The 16,314-nt window shown below is 43.9% G+C and overlaps 3 protein-coding genes across 3 annotated transcripts; 1 reads left to right on the top strand and 2 right to left on the bottom strand.

Annotated features, from left to right (window-relative positions):
• Nucleotides 1-5,792: 5,792 nt before the first annotated feature.
• Nucleotides 5,793-6,831, top strand: LOC100846594 (poly(U)-specific endoribonuclease homolog). The gene has a single exon (XM_024458896.1). The coding sequence runs from the start codon at nucleotides 6,044-6,046 to the stop codon at nucleotides 6,467-6,469; it is 426 nt and encodes a 141-aa protein (XP_024314664.1). The 5' UTR covers nucleotides 5,793-6,043; the 3' UTR covers nucleotides 6,470-6,831.
• A 1,915-nt stretch (nucleotides 6,832-8,746) lies between these two features.
• On the bottom strand, nucleotides 8,747-11,541 carry LOC100843871 (cytochrome P450 734A1). Its single transcript, XM_003568433.4, has 4 exons — nucleotides 10,914-11,541; nucleotides 10,032-10,276; nucleotides 9,486-9,843; nucleotides 8,747-9,376 (listed from the first exon to the last, which is right to left on the bottom strand). The coding sequence occupies exons 1-4, from the start codon at nucleotides 11,415-11,417 to the stop codon at nucleotides 8,960-8,962; spliced, it is 1,524 nt and encodes a 507-aa protein (XP_003568481.1). The 5' UTR covers nucleotides 11,418-11,541; the 3' UTR covers nucleotides 8,747-8,959.
• Nucleotides 11,542-12,616: 1,075 nt separating this feature from the next.
• On the bottom strand, nucleotides 12,617-15,296 carry LOC100844772 (cytochrome P450 734A1). Its single transcript, XM_003568436.4, has 4 exons — nucleotides 14,712-15,296; nucleotides 13,833-14,077; nucleotides 13,360-13,717; nucleotides 12,617-13,250 (listed from the first exon to the last, which is right to left on the bottom strand). The coding sequence occupies exons 1-4, from the start codon at nucleotides 15,219-15,221 to the stop codon at nucleotides 12,834-12,836; spliced, it is 1,530 nt and encodes a 509-aa protein (XP_003568484.1). The 5' UTR covers nucleotides 15,222-15,296; the 3' UTR covers nucleotides 12,617-12,833.
• Between the last annotated feature and the right edge of the window lie 1,018 nt (nucleotides 15,297-16,314).

Raw genomic sequence — 16,314 nt, 5'->3', positions numbered from 1 at the left:
CTAGCAATTCTACTGCACCGAAACAAAAGTGGAATCCTCAAATTCTTTTTTGAAATTAAACTAAGTGCGCTATTCTAAATCGAAGTAAAGTCAACAAACTTATTATATTACGACTTTATCGCATTCATAAAAAGGAAATAAAATGAGAAATTTTTGCCATTCAATCTAACTAGAAGGGTTTAGGATTTACATGTATCTAGACACTTTTTAAAAATAGATACATTCATTTTTGAACAAATTTGAGACAAAAATTATGGAACGGAAGGAGCAGTAGCTTAGGCCCAAACAGCCATCGGATTGGAAACGTGTGGCTCAGATCAAAGGTGGGAATCAACCCAAACACTTAAACGCAATTTTGCACAACACCCCTGCTCTTAACCTAGGTCCCAGCTTGGTAACCATACATGCAAAACTTTCCCCACATCGCGTTGCCTGTGTCGCCGCACCATCGACCTAAAAAAAGAGAAACAATTTGAGAGCCCAAATTATTTCGTCTTCCTCATTCCCCACTAGATCTGGAGGCCGACGCCAGCGCCCCAACCCTCGAATCGGAGGCCATGCGACCGCGACCCTGTCCCCATGAGCCGGCGGCGGTGACGCGGGCCCACGAGCCAGCGGCGACGACGGCCCTGCTTCCACACAAAGAAGGGGACGAAGGCAAGGCCGAACCGGTCCTTCTGCAGGGCCTCACCTGCAAGCTGCAGCCACCGGAATCCAGATGAACAGACCATAGTGCGGACGTTTCGCAGATCTTGGCGCGCTCCACACTGCCACCCGACGTTCCGATGCCGGCAGGCACGGGCCGGGGCAGGTGGGGAACCACGTCCGGCGGCGGCCATGCAGCACGGACGGCGGCTAGCACGGTAGATCGACACAGGCAGCGGGCCACCGCGTCTGTCCGCGGCAGTGCAGCACGACGGCACGGTGGAAAGGTATCGACGGTGATTGGAAGCTCCATGGCTGCACTGAGAGTCTGAGGCAAGGATTTTCTTTTTTTTACTCGGGAATCGTTTTTTACCGAGTGGAGGATAAAAGCAGGGGGTGTTGTGCAAAATTGCATTTTATTTTTTTTAGGTTGAATCCCACCTTTGATCCGAGCCTCACGTTTTCAATCCAATTGTTCAGAAAGAAAGTTTGCACTCAAACAAGGTTTTCACTGGATACTCCATGTTTTTTTTGTTCTCACCATGTTGAAGATCTGGATTGAAATAAAGATCTTGATTAATTTTTTGTCCCTCTTCAAGATCTTCAGCAGCGGCCCATGGTGCAATTTTTGTCCTGTTCAAGATTTTAGCAGCTGCACATGATCCATTTTTTGACCTGTTTAAGATCGTAAGCATTTTTGTGTTTGTTCTTACCATAGTCTTGTACTCATATTCAAGATAAATGTTCAGCATAAGCAGGTGCTCACATATATTGGTTGATGGGCCGTGTGCTACTTAATTCTTTACTGGACATGATTACAAAACTTGATTTTTAATTAAAAAACTGTTGATATCTTACTAATAATTGTGTTGCTGCACAATTAATCAAAAGGAAAATGGTGGAGAAAAAACAACTCCGGTTTAAACTGGCCGGTAATATTTGTTCTTTGCACATTTAATCAAATATTGTCCCAAGCTATCTGCATATAAACACTTATTAGTTTCCTCTAACATACAGCTTGCAAAACGGGAGGCTGTAAATCCTTGAATATCACTTAGTATATTAATGTTTGATATCACACGAACCTACAAGTAGACGAATTTACAGTATCTGTAAATGCAAATGGCAGACGAAGATATAACTCCGACACAGTGAATTAGAAAACATAACAAACTGAAATAAAAACAAAATAAGACATGTACAGTCTACAAACATTTATGATGAAATAAATAATTCCATCAACAGAACACAAAATTCTAAGTTGTTGGTACTCAAGAGGGCATCACCAGCCGAAATAAAAGAAAATAATAGGAGTACATGTACAGGCTACATGCATTCGTGCTGGAATAAATAATTCCATCAGCACAGCTCAAAATTCTGAGTTGTCAATATTCCACATGGGTGCTTTTTTTTTCATAGAGTAGTTTAAACAACAACACATCCAATTAGTCTATGATTATCTGTGAGAGATAATTATTTGAGCCTGAAGAGATATTGGCTAGGTGCAGAAGCCAATCAGAAATTCTATAAAATATTGCATCTAGCATGAAAAGTTTATGCATATAGCTTCTAGTTATATGAATATATGCAAAATCGGAACCTTATCAGTGAAGCCTATCTGAATCACTATGTATGCAAATCTCAAATGTTATATAGATCGTCAATCAACAGAAATTTCCTATAGAAATTTTTAATCTGTTTTGATGTGAAAACAAACAGTAGTACACTCCATATTACCTCCATCGCCGTTACATGATGCATAGTTTTGTTCTCGATTCTTGGATGTGCATGTCTAGCATTTTAATTGTTGGTTGATGAGTTTTGAACTTTTGATATGACTGGAGTTAATTTAACTTTTTTGATATTCCAGAAATGTATGCCAATGAAACCATGGGCAGAGAAAATATAATTATGGTCATAAGGATCCTTATTATAAGGATGCACAACTAATTAGCTTATTAGAATTCCTTCACAGGTTACATACTCCCATTTATAAACTCGATTTGATAGAGAAGTAAAACCTCTAATGCAGGAGGAATGTAGTACATGACAGGACACAAAATTTGCTTAGTCGTCATCACTCATCAAGATGTTTATGTCAAGATGCTTCAGGAACCTGTCCCTCAAGCCATATTTTGTTAGTGCTACGTTTATTAAGACATGTGCAGTTCTGAATATGGCTTGACTCAACATTTTCAGCAAGTACTTGAACAGAGTGTATGTGTATTATCTCCGAGGACAATGTGCTTACATTTTATTTCATATGTTTTATAACATGAACCATTCGAATTATATGTTTTGTGATTCAGAAAATTGGCACCAAATTGCACAAGAGCTTATGTACTGTACTAATTTGATGGCATGGCAAATATTAGCCAGGAGCAGTAGGCAAAGCAGAGCCGCTCTAGTGCGCCAAGCTCACTGTGCCTGGGAATCGGGTTGAAACAATATAACTATTTCAAACCATCCACACAATTGGTTTGGTTGGAAACTAAGTATGGTTAGGTCAAGATTGTATTGTGGAAAGTAACATTTGGTTTTGGTGCGGTCTGGCTTCTCCCTTCTGAATCCCGTGGGATTGGCTTGGGTATGGGGCTAGTTGGTTTTCAGCCCATTGCCAGATCAAGTCGGGGCACGATGGAACTGCCGTGCGCTGCTGGTCGAAGAACCTGATGGCGACCTCACGTGAGGTTGACGATGATGACCCACGGCGTGGGTCGGCGCTCGGATCCGTCGCTTTGGTGATTGGGAGAGGAGCGGCACCCCAGATCCAATCGATAGGCGATGCGGCAGCCTCCCCACGCGTACCCGCCGCCGCACACGACGAAGAAGGGCGTGGAAGGAGGTGGCGGCGGAGAACTCTCGTGACCAGGCCATCATACCGTTGACGGCACCGGTTACGAGCGAGTGGATTGAGAGCAGGCGGGGGACGGCGGAGGGGCTCGTGGATGAGGCACTCGCGGATGGTGACGGCGGCGGAGCTGCATCTCACGGCAGAGGAGGCGGTGCAGGAGGAAGATTGGAGGAGCCGGTGAGAGGAAACCCTAGCCAGCGCACTGGATTGGGGATGCACGGGCGCTGGGAGCACATGCGAAATCCCTGCTCTGCCCCTGTGCCACTCCGGGAATCACAATTTAGGCACCGCATCTCCTGCCATCTTCGGGTCTCGTAGTATTTTGAACAAAAATTACTCATCATTAATAGATGGCATAAAAGGTACGAAAACACAATTATTATTGCCTGCTTTTAAAAACAAATATAGTACTCATTCCAATCCAAACTAATAATAATTTTTTTGTCTAAATACATATGTACGTACACATTGAAAGGTGTCTAGATACATGCCTGTAATAATTAATTTGGATCGGAAGAAAAATAATACAAATTCCATGTCATATAGATCATATATTAATAAATTAATTCTTAGCCAAAGATTTGTATCAAAGAAACCTAAAATGTCTTATTGCCAAAAAAAGCCTAATATATATCTTATAATTGAATGGAGATATATACATATGTATATATCTAAAGTGCTTTTAAAAACGCAAGTTATGACGGATCAGATGTTCTGCAACCAACGATCCACGGCTACCAAATGATCTATGTCACCGACTGATCCCTCAGCATCAATGAAATCAATCATAAATAAATTGAACCAAAACAGGGACCCAACCTAACTAGTGGCCACATACTGTCATCAACCAAATAACCATAATTAGCAATCACTTCTGTGAATTAAATAAAATCAAAATAAAAATTCCGCCTGATCACCGACCAGGCCTACTTCCTCACGGATTTAACTTTCTTGCTTGGTTATTCTTTAGACGCACTCATGGTAGAACTACCGAACAATCATGATTTTTTTTCTTTAGAAAATCGTACGCTGGCACAAGTTCCACATATAATTCTACAAAGTTCCAAACTAAAATTCAATTTACAAGTGAAGGAACAAAAAGGCAAATTCATCCATGGGCGTGGTAACATATATACACGTGCAGTGTGTGACTTAGGATGCTACACACCACACACATCTAACAGAAATTCCGTTTTCAACTCAACTAAATCCAAATGGGTAAATACAGGTTCCTCGATGATTATAGAATTGTATTATACATCATACTACAAAACTTTATTTAGAGCAACTATGTACACAACTAGTACTTAAACTTCGCAACAGTTTTCACTTTAGTCCACACGCTTATAAATGGTTAATTTTATACACTAAACTTGCCATGTAGGTTTACTTTAGTCCAATCCTTATTCAGATTGTTTTTTTCCACGTAGGTGTGCTGACTAGGACAAGGACCCATGCGGGTATGCATCGAGAAAGACCAAGAGCCGCAGCGAAGTCAACCACCGCCTTGAACCGTGTCGACGGTGTGCAACATGTCAAAACAACCGTATGAGCTTCTCTTGTTGCGTTATAGAGAAAAAGACTTAGGTTGGAATATGCCCTGCTTCACGAGGCCTTTTCACTATATCATCAGCAACCACACCTTTCCATCTACCTCGCATATATGCGTGTAGTGAACGCGGATCTGGACTAAAAGTAAACCCGCTTGACAAATTTATATAATATACTCCCTCTGCCTCATATTAACTGTTGCAACGTTATCTAGATATACATGTACCTAAACAGTAAAACCCGTTTAGACACATGTGTATCTACTATTTAGCCAAAGTTAGGACGGATGGAGAGAGTATAAATTTATAGTTTTATGGACTAAAACAAACATCAATGCCAAACTTAAGTCGCGACGCTTTTTCTCGGCCGCGAACCATCATCTTAGGGCACTCCCAATTCATCATATCTTAAACTGTATCATATGCATTAAATACATGTTTAGATACAACTCCTTCAATGATTTGTATCTTAGTGTTGTATCTAAACAAGGTCTCATTTATTATGTTTTATGAGAGAAGTTAAATTTTTTCTTGAATTTAGCGCTAAGAGTTGTATCTAAATTAAGATATCATATTTTTTTTCTTCATTAAATAGGTTGACACATCACCTACGTGGACCTTCAACAAAAAACCCAAAAGCGGCTGCCCCAGGCAACCACCGGATGGCATTATTGTGATTCACAGCGTAACCGATGGCATTCTCGACTGCCTTGCAGTATAAATAGACCCCCACCTCCCTCTCCCCACGGCCCCTTCCATTCGTATAAGGAATCTCTCCCCTCCTCGCCTTTTCCACCGTTCTCCGTTTCGCTCGCCCTGCGATTCTACGGCTTTGTGCTATCTTCTAGTGGGTCCCACCGAACCCACAGCTCTTCTTCTGCTCACGCTTTTTAAACAAGTTTCCTTTTTCCCCTTCGTATTTTCCTGGTCCCTCCCTGCCGCTATCGGCGATCCCGTCCCGCCGCTGCCCGTCGGGACGTCGATCTGCGGGAGGATGGAAGCGCCGCTCGGGAAGCGGAAGGAGCGCGAGTATTCATCCACCTCAGAGCAGCAGCAGCAGAAGGCGCTGTTCCCGGCGCTGCCCGGGAAAACAGAGCTGCGCAAGCCGTTTCCCCTGTCTCGGTTCGCCGCCAAGCCTCCTATGCCGCCCCCGCCGTCGCCCCAGGGCGGAAGCAGCAAGCTCCTCGCTGGGTACTTGGCGCACGAGTACCTCAGGTTCGGCACGCTCCTCGGGGAGAGGCCGGCCGCGCCGAGCCGGAAGGAGCCCGCCACGGCGCTCCCCGCGCCCACGCCCACGCCCGCACCCGAGCCGGCGATGAGATACGCCGAGGCGTCGAGGCTTCTGATGGCGGGCGGTCCCCGGATCCCCGGCATCGTCAACCCGACGCAGCTCGGCCGCTGGCTCCGGATAAAGGAGTGACAGGCGGCGGCGCGCATTGGCCGGTGGTGCTCCGCTGCGCACCGCGCGCGCGGCCCCCGAGGCAGCCGTCCCGGCGATGAACGGGAGGTTTTGGACATAGCAAGCGGTGGTTATGACTTTCCTCAGGTTTTTTAATTGTATTATGTTCAGGTACTACTAGCAATTTCCATTTAGTTCATGTAGATTTGAATGAGAAACTGGAGGCATTAGCTTTTGACGTGTTGTTATACTGTTCGTGCAATGTCAAACTATCTGTCTGAATTCGCTGTATCAGAAAATGTCGGGACAGATCGACGAATCGATGTAGAGTTTGCAGTGATATCCGGCTACGTGTTATACGATCAACGGATTTATTATGCGTTTCTCCCGGATTGGTTGAGCAACGGATCTAGAAGGTCGGTTTGTTGTTGGCACCGCGTGTCGTAGCAAACTTCTTCAGGGAGCTTGTTCTTCGACTCACCTGACACCTGTGATTCAGTTTTTGGCGATTTGATCCATCCAGCTTCCTCATTGTAACGTGTCTCAATCTCTGCTTGCCGTCCATTGATCTGGTTAAGAATCTACTCTATCTGAGGACAAAGTACCGTGTATGTTTCCGTGGAATTTGCCATTTTCTTCACGAAGAGATGGCTTGTTCCCCTCGGCAAAAAAGGAGGAAAGGGTGTGGTGAGTGCGCTATGACGGATACCATTTTTATGAATTTTCCAAGGAAACAAATAAAGGCAGTGCAGTGGTATATATCATGCCAGTCTTTTTGTTTGCATTCTTTTTTCGGAAGATAAGTCTTCGTCCTCTGCTTCTTGTTCAGTCAATCCATCATGCCAGAAATCGTCCCCAGTTTCGGTCAATTCGTCATGCATGTGCAGTATCACAGCAGCCAGAAGGTTAAATTACGCTCAGTCAACTGGCAGACTTCTTGTTTGATCTGGGCTGTAGTGCAGTACTTGTTTTCCAACCTTTGAACCGCAAGCTACGCTACTTTGTTTACGACGATTTCCGATTTACTGTGGGTGTTAGCTTCCCAGTCTTTGTAGTAGCATATCCAAAGGAGCCCCTTAATTTTAAGGTCTGCAGCGTCCCCAAATCTCAATGAACCGAAGTCTTCAGTCCAGGAGCAATATTTCCTCCGGAGTGGTATATCTTGATTACTTCTAACATACTTATCTTCTAGGATCTGCAAGATGGGTGAGTATGCAGAGCACCCAAAGAGAGTTGGTTTTCTTTTGCTGAGACGGATTATTGCAATCCCTGATCCAAACTTGATTCCTATCTACCCAATCACGCGTAATCCGCCAGCTGATCGATCACGTTGGTGGCAGCCGGCCGTTCCACAGAGGTGGTTGGCTCCTGTTGCCCCCTTCATTGTTATCTCGACAGCAACAGAGGAGATGGCAAGGCAATGGAGGAGGACCAATGTTGCCCTTCTATTTAGCTGCTTGGGACTGATATGGTCGATACTGTGAAGAACTTTTATTCCCCCAAAATTCAATGACACTCACATTGCTCTAATCCCCAAAAAATTGGCGTCCAACAATACTCAAGATTTCAAACCCATTAGCCTCTCCAACGTCATCTACAAAATTATTGCTAAAACTCTTGCAGAACATCTTAAAAGCCATCTTCCTAACTACATCCATCCCCTGCAACAAGCCTTTATCGAAGGAAGAAGAATTAGCAATAACATCATCATTGTCCAAGAAATCACCCACTCCTTTTCTCTTAATTATTGGGATCAACTTGCTTTCATGCTTAAAATTGATCTGGCCAAAGCTTTTGATTGCCTTGAAAGGAACTTCATTGCTCAAGCGCTTGCACTTTAAAGGGTTGCATGGTCATTTCATTCAGCTTATACACAATTGCATTTCCACCCCTGTTTTCTCTGTTTTTATGAAACCAAATTCCCAGCTACCATTGTTTCATGATATTTACTCTTAACTTTTTGGATCAAGCGATCAAGGCTGTTGTCTATGTATATAGGCTCTTCACCATTTATTTTATTTATTTATTTATTTATTTCCATATTTTTAAAACACTTACAATACATTTTTGTGAAAATTGACGAAATGAAAAGTTATGGTGACATGCCTTTATGTTCTACTACCTCCATTTCTAAATTTAACGAGTCCTAACTTTGTCTCAAGTCAAACTTGAAAGTTTGACCAAGTTTACAGAAAATCTACCAACACATATAATATCAAATAAATATACTATGAAAATATACAAATATATATCATGATGGATTTAATATAACTATTTAGAGTCATAGATGTTGGTCGATTTATCTATAAACTTGGTGAAACTTTAAAAAAATTGACTTAGGACAAAGTTAGAACTTCTTACATTTAGGAACGGAGGGAATAGTATTTTTGCATACAGTTTCAAGACAGAGTTCAGTGCCCCCCTTTCCAAATACTTGCTGTACGTAGATACATGAGACATGGTATATAATTCGTAGTCACAATTGAAAATTCCATAAACAAAATGGATGGCTCAGACCTGGCGGAAAAGAACTTGAGCGCCATACTGGGGCTGGAGCGTCATCCCAAGCATCGGTGCATGAACATAGTTTGGTGAGACATCAAACTTGAACCGCTGGAGGACCATTGCAAGAATCAGCTTTGCCTCAACCATCGCAAGATTCTGGCCAACACAGATGGTAGGGCCAATCCCAAAGGGGAAGTACGCGCCGAGCTGATAACTCTTTCCATCTGCAAACCTTGATGGATCAAACTCCTCTACATTAGCGCCCCATATGTCGGCATCATGGTGAATGTCAATAATAGGCAGATTGAGCTGCGTGCCAGCAGGGATGTCGAGTTTGCCCAGCTCGACATCCCTAGTGACCATTCTGTTAAGAAACGTGGCTGGAGGATACAGCCTGAGGGTCTCTTTTAACACCATATTTACCTGATATCATGCCAACTTTGCAAAATGTTATTTACTGTATATCCAAATAAGGAGAAGCGTTGAAATTATAAAAAATGCTGCAGTTTTTATTCAAGTAAATAGGCCTCACAATTTTGAGACTGCTCAGATTTTCCGCATTTGGGTGCTCATTCTTGCCACACACTTGAAGGACTTCATCGCGGGCCTTGTCTTGCCATTCTGTATGCAATGCCAGCAGAAGTGTTGCCCATGTCAACAAATTTGCGGTTGTTTCTTTACCGGCGAAGTAAAAAGTCTTGCACTCATCAATAATTTCTTCAATTCCCATTTTAAGTTCATTTTCCATTTTGCTGGCTGATAGCATCAAGCCAAGCAAATTTTTGGAATCTTCACACTTGCTTCCATTAATCTCAATCAATTTGCGCAGGGAGTTTCGAATTTCCTTATTTAGGCTATGCCTTCTTCGGTTCGTCTTTGTTGGTACAAACCTGAGACGGAAAGAGGTCATTTCTTTGGTCTCCTAACTGTAAGATTGACTGAAGAGTATGAAGAGCAACAGAGAAAAGCAAAAAAAATCTCTAATGTAAAAAAAAGGAAGGATCATGTAGGAGGAAGCACATGTACTACTCATGAGAAGAAATAGTAACCCAAATTTGACTCTAGGAAGCAATCTCACCTGAAACCAGGAATATAGATGCTTCTTATTGCAATAATGACAAGTTTCATCTGTTCTTCTTGCAATTGAAAAACTCGCTTTCCTTCCTCGTAGCTACTTCCGAATGCCACAGAAGAAATGACGTCTGCACTTAAAGTGTGGAATTCTTTATTTACATCAATCTCAAACTCAGCACGGGTTTCTCCTTGAGCTTCCCATTTCTCCAGCACAGAAGAGGTGATAGCTGATATTTCTGGTATCCAACCCTACAAAATCCCAGAATGAGGTTGAGTGGTACTCCGTTGCTGATAATATTATTTGAACCGCATTATGTAGAGCACATCTGTTTGTCACATCAATATGTCAATATGTTAATAGAAAGAAGAAACGTCATGGACTATTCCAATAGTTATATCTTGATATTTGTATTATTTATTTATTTGCGTGGACAGTTATTGGTTTATGCAAGCAGCAATTTTGTGAAACAAAAAACTAGCCATGCAAAAGGTTCGACTAATGGACTTTAGTAACAAATGTTTGATAGTTAAACAGTTCAGATAAACCACATCCCAGCTATTCATAGAGGCATAGAGAGAAGTTAAAACCAAAGTTAGCAATAAATGTGCATAGTTCTGTACAATAAAAGGACCGGAGTCCAACCAAACCAATAATAGACCGAAGTCCAACCAAACCACATCCCAGCTACTGACGAGTGATGAAACACTTACGGCTAGACAGCAAAATGAATTTAGCAAGTACATATAGTTAAGGATCTTGTTTATACTTTCTTGTCTTTGATCGTTTTGAAGTGTCAACTCGCTACAGTTGAGGATCTTGTTTAGTATGATTACAAGCAAAACCTCCAATTTTGTTTCAATTCGAGTTCAAGAAACATCTCCTCACCTTGATCCTCTCCATGTTGAAGGCTGGCGCGATGATACGGCGGTGGTGCGCCCACTTCTCCCCAGTGAGCCCCACCAGCCCCTCGCCGATGAGCTGCCGAGCGAGCGGGTTGCCGCCGCCAGGGCTACCCTTCTCGAAAGCCCCCGTGGCGTCGGTCAGCGCGGCCTTCGCCACATCCGGCCCGGAGACAACCAGCCGCGGTCGGGGCCCGAGCCAGAACACGAACGGCCGGCCGTACCGCGCCGGCCACTCGCCGTACTGCGGCGTGGCGCGGGCGACGATGCCGTGGTGGAAGGAGGCGAGGGGCGTGGACTGCGCGGCGGCGAGCAGCGCGACGTAGTCGGCCGCGTTGCCGGAGATCAGGCTGCGAGGGGGGCCCCGGATGCCCTGCCGGCGGAGGCGGCGCTCCAGGCGGCGCGGGACCCACAGCATGGAGTGGGCCAGGCGGAGCGCGGCCAGTACGCCGGCGAGGAGGAGGAGGAGGAAGATGGAGATGGCGGCCATCGCTTATTCTCTGGCGTTTGTCGGAAGGAATGAAACGGGGTTTGACTCCGAACCCCCGATGCAGAAAAAGCAAGGCGTTGACTCTCTTGGAGAAGGAAGCCAGACATTGTTTATGGGGGAAATTTGCTATTGAGCTGCGTTCTTTTCTGAATCAATCGCCCAGGTCCTGAGCTACAGCCTACAGCATTTGCCTGACGATGGAAATGCTGTACCTTGATCTTCACAGAGTCAGCCATCAGCTGGAAGCAATCTTCAAAGGCAGCAGCACTGTCGCAGTGTAGTTTGGCACTTTATTAAGGGCCTTTGGATTGTAAGATTTTGAAAGGAACTTTGGGGGATTTAATTACTCCCTTCGATTCTAAATTCTTGTCTCAAATTTGCCCAAATATTGATGTATCTATTTTTAAAAGACGTCTAGATACATGTAATATTTTCAACAACAATTTAGTATCTGAGGGAATACTTAGGAACTTTTCCATATCTGAGTTTAGAACAACTCTATGACAGCCAATCGCGGATTCGCGGCTGCTAACTGCAATCCCAATCTGACCGAAGCTTCTGCTATTATAACATTATTAGTGAATCAGTGATAACAGGAGGTTTTACATTACTTGCAGCCACAAAATTCTCAAAATAGTCCCTTATCACAGCTTCAGCTGATCCCCTAAGTTCATCCTCATCAAAGGAGGCATCTGAAATTTTTGACGGTAGGCCTAGTACTCCAAAAACTTATATCAGGAAGCTCTTAGATAAATAAGTTAGGTGTGGTCCATAGTGCTTATGAATCCATTGATCCCTATTGTGCTAATAGTGGAGCCATCGCACGTGGAACGGAACCAAGGTCTAACTAGAAATCTAAGCACATACTCAAGAGATCTATCAAGTTGCAAAGGAAGGTGTTTAGATTAATAAGTCCATCACTGAGCTAGATGTGCTCCTTAGTGTTGTGAATCCATTAGATCTTTGTTGTGCCAATAGTGGAGCCATAGCACAAGGAAAGGAACCAAATCTCACTAGAAATCTAAGCACACACTCGAGAGATTTCATCTCACACAAGAGATCTATCAAGTTGCAAAGGAAGGTGTTTACATAAATAAGTTCATCACTAAGCTAGGTGTGTTCCTTAGTGTTGTTGCTGATCCGTTGACATAGTCACTTTCACATCCTAAACATGAGATTCACACATGAGCTGCAAAGCATTAGATGCCTGGATAATTGACTTTAGTGCATCATACTTTTCATGAAAATGGCTGAAATGGACAGGCGACGATCAAGTTCTAGTATTTTCTACATACACCACCAAGACAAAGTTCAGAGCCTCCCCTTCAAAATACTTACAGTACATATATAGATACATGAGACATGGCATATACCTTATTTTCACGATAAAAATTCCAAATATAGGGCTTGGATGGCTCAGACCCTGCGGACAAGAACTTGTGCACCATACTGGGGTTGGAGCGTCATCCCAAGCATTGGCGCATGAACATAATTTGGCGAGACATCAAATGCGAACCGCTGGAGGACCATTGCAAGAACCAGTTTTGCCTCAACCATCGCGAGATTCTGGCCAACACAGATGGTAGGGCCAATCCCAAAGGGAAAGTACGCGCCGAGGTGATAGCTCTTTCCATCTGCAAACCTTGATGGATCGAACTCCTCTGCTTTAGCACCCCATATGTCGGAATCATGGTGAATCTCAACAATAGGTAGATTGAGCTGCGTGCCAGCAGGGATGTTGAGTATGCCTAGCTCGACATCCCTAGTGACTATCCTGTTAAGAATCATGGCTGGAGGGTACAACCTGAGAGTCTCTTTTAACACCATATTTACCTGATATCATGGCAACATTGCAGAATATTATTCCATATATTCAAGTAAGGAGATGGCAATGAACATAATAAAAAATGCTGCAGTATTCCTTCAAATTAGTAGGGCTCACAATTTTGAGGCTGCTTAGATTTTCCGCATTTGGGTGCTCGTACTTGCCACACGCTTGAAGGACTTCGTCGCGGGCCTTGTCTTGCCATTCTCTATGCAATGCCAACATAAGTGTTGCCCATGTCAACAAATTTGCGGTTGTTTCTTTACCGGCAAAGTAAAATGTCTTGCACTCATCAATAATTTCTTCAATGCCCATTTTAAGTTTGTTGTCAATTTTACTGGCTGATAGCATCAAGCCAAGCAAATTTTTGGAATCTTCACACTTCCTTCCATTAATCTCAATCAATTTGCGCAGGGAGTTTCGAATTTCTTGGTTTAAGCTATGCCATCTTCTGTTCTTCTTTGTCGGTATAAACCTACGAGAGAAAGAGGTCATTTTCTTGGTCTCTTAACTGTAACATTTGACTGAAAAGAGTAAAAAATGACAAGAAATAGTAACCCAAATTTGATTAGGAGGCAATCTATTCTCACCTGAAACCAGGAATGTAGATGGTTCTCAACGCAAGAATGACAAGTTTAATCTGTTCTTCTTGCAATTGAAAAACTCGCTTTCCTTCCTCATAGCTACTTCCAAATGCCACACAAGAAATGATGTCTGCACTTAAAGAGTGGAATTCTGTATTTACATCAATCTCAAACTCAGCGCGGGTTTCTCCTTGAACCTCCCATTTATCCAGCATGGATGAGGTGATAGCTGATATTTCTGGTATCCAACCCTACAAAGAATTCGGAATGAAGTTTAGTGGTAACTGATACTATTGTTTCATTAACTGAATTATCTAGATCACAGCTGTTGATCGCATCAACATGTTAATAGAAAGAGGAAACCTACACCATGTTGCGGACTATTATTATCTATTATCTATTATCTTAGACCATATTATCCATATCCGTTCTCCTCTCAATGATTTGTTCCAAATCAACAAGTGATAAAAACACCATTCAAAAGGCAAGTGATGCAAACAAAATGAAGTGGCCAACCGAGTCTTTTATTGGAGTGAAGATACTGAGTACTTGTTTATGCCAGCTGCATTTAGTGAAGAAATGAGGTGCAACTTTAGTGGAGTTACAAATAATTGGTACTCCGTATTTGTTTAAACAGTTCAGATAAACCGCATACCAACTATTCATAGACGCATAGAGAGAATTCAAAACCCCATTTAGAAGAGAATCGCTTGAAATATGTGTGCTTCTTGCAAAGGGTTAACAGAGGCTACAATAAGAAGACCGAAATTCAATCAATGATAGTTTTAAAAGGGTTTAATGGTGATTATACACCTACGGCTAGATATCAAAAGATTTTAGCAAGCAGTACATATAGTTGAGGATCTTGTTTATACACCTCCTCACCTTGACTCTCTCCATGTTGAAGGCTGGCGCGATGACACGGCGGTGGTGCGCCCACTTCTCCCCAGTGAGCCCCAACAGCCCCTCGCCGATGAGCTGCCAGGTGAGCGGGTTGCTGCCGCCGCGGGAGTCAGCCTTACTGAAAGCCCCCGTGGAGTCGGTCAGCACGGCCTTGGCCACCTCCGGGCCGGAGACAACCAGATGCGGGCGGGGCCCGAGCCAGAACACGAACGGCCTGCCGTACCGCGCCGGCCACTCGCGGTAGTGCGGCGTCGCGCGGCCGACGATGTCGTGGTGGAAGGAGGCGAGCGGCGCGGACAGGGCGGCGGCGAGCAGCGCGCCGTAGTCGGCCTCGTTGGCGGAGATCAGCCTGCGCGGGGGCCCCCGGATGCCCTGCCGGTGCAGGCGGCGCTCCAGGCGGTGCGGGACCCACAGGTGGGAGTGGGCCAGGCGGAGCGCGTACGCGAGCGCGGTTAGTAGGCCGGCGACGAGGAGGATGGAGATGGCGGCCATTGCTGAAACGAAGGGAATGTTGGCAAAGAGCCTCTCGAATTCAACACTCCCAGCTAGTGCCCGCGCACACACACACCGTGTGTTTGAGCAAACCGGATTCCCATCCTTTTTATTCTTGTGCCCAGCACTGTACCTGGTCGAACCCCGGGCCGGGCTTCGTAAAAGCCCGACGGTCAAACCTGAAGCCCGAATCCGGCCCGGCCCGAAACACCTAAATAGGCCATTTAAGCATAAAATAATTATTTTCAGAATAAATAAATGATTTTTTAAACCTATTTTTTCCAAAAATACCCGTTTTTAGTTATTTTCGAGTTTTTATTCGGGATTTCGGGCCAGGCTTGGGACTTAACAGTGAGACCCGAGTCCGGTCCGGAACGTCGGGCTTCAGGCTGGGCCGGGCCAACCATGTATACCCAGCACCATGTCTGAACCCATACACTGCTTTTACTTCAAACTGACCATGTCTGAACCCGACACAAAGTGTCTCACTGTTCTTGGTCAAATTTCAGTCTTGCAACACTTGCAGCACACAGCCGGTTCACTGTTCTTGGTCCATGTCCAGGCTTACAACTCAGGTCCCGCCATACAACGATGACTAAATGTCTAAATGAGCACTGTTCCATAGAACACATGCGTGCATTTCACACTACGACCGGCACATGTTTTTTTCCCGGAAATCTTTAGGCCGTAGGGCCTATTGCAAATATTATAAAAAAAGTAAATATTTACAAAGAAAAACAAATCATCTAAAACTATCTATCCAGGCCTTTAGGCCATTATATCTCTTTTTTTGGCTCTATGAACTACAAGATTGAGTTCATCCTTAAATGTTTTTCTGCATCTATAAAATGAGGGTGATCCCATTGAAGATGCAGTCATTTCGAGTCTTTCAGATGCTTCAGGCAACCAATGTGATGAGCTCCATGTGGAATGGCACCCGAAGTTCTTGCTTTAGTGCATTGATGTTATGTGGATGTTATTCCGAGGAACATAGTTTGTCACACTTGCTCGTATAAAAGACAACAACTGTCCATCATTTTTGGACTGTCTCCCTTGATTTTTTTTCATCATTTATTGATTTGGCATGAGAGAT

The sequence above is a fragment of the Brachypodium distachyon genome, chromosome 2 (assembly GCF_000005505.3).
Source record: "Brachypodium distachyon strain Bd21 chromosome 2, Brachypodium_distachyon_v3.0, whole genome shotgun sequence".
Lineage (NCBI taxonomy): Eukaryota > Viridiplantae > Streptophyta > Magnoliopsida > Poales > Poaceae > Brachypodium > Brachypodium distachyon.
This window is presented reverse-complemented; position numbering and strand designations above follow the sequence as displayed.

Bases quoted from the DNA above. Each gene is read 5' to 3' on its own strand.
- LOC100846594 (XM_024458896.1), top strand. From the start codon at position 6,044: ATGGAAGCGCCGCTCGGGAAGCGGAAGGAGCGCGAGTATTCATCCACC.
- LOC100843871 (XM_003568433.4), bottom strand. From the start codon at position 11,417: ATGGCCGCCATCTCCATCTTCCTCCTCCTCCTCCTCGCCGGCGTACTG. The intron at 10,277-10,913 runs GTGAGGAGATGT...GGGATTTTGTAG, and splicing joins TCAACATGGAGAGGATCAAG to GGTTGGATACCAGAAATATC. The intron at 9,377-9,485 runs GTGAGGCCTATT...GCATGATATCAG, and splicing joins ATCTGAGCAGTCTCAAAATT to GTAAATATGGTGTTAAAAGA.
- LOC100844772 (XM_003568436.4), bottom strand. From the start codon at position 15,221: ATGGCCGCCATCTCCATCCTCCTCGTCGCCGGCCTACTAACCGCGCTC. The intron at 14,078-14,711 runs GTGAGGAGGTGT...AATTCTTTGTAG, and splicing joins TCAACATGGAGAGAGTCAAG to GGTTGGATACCAGAAATATC. The intron at 13,718-13,832 runs GTGAGAATAGAT...TTTCTCTCGTAG, and splicing joins ATCTACATTCCTGGTTTCAG to GTTTATACCGACAAAGAAGA.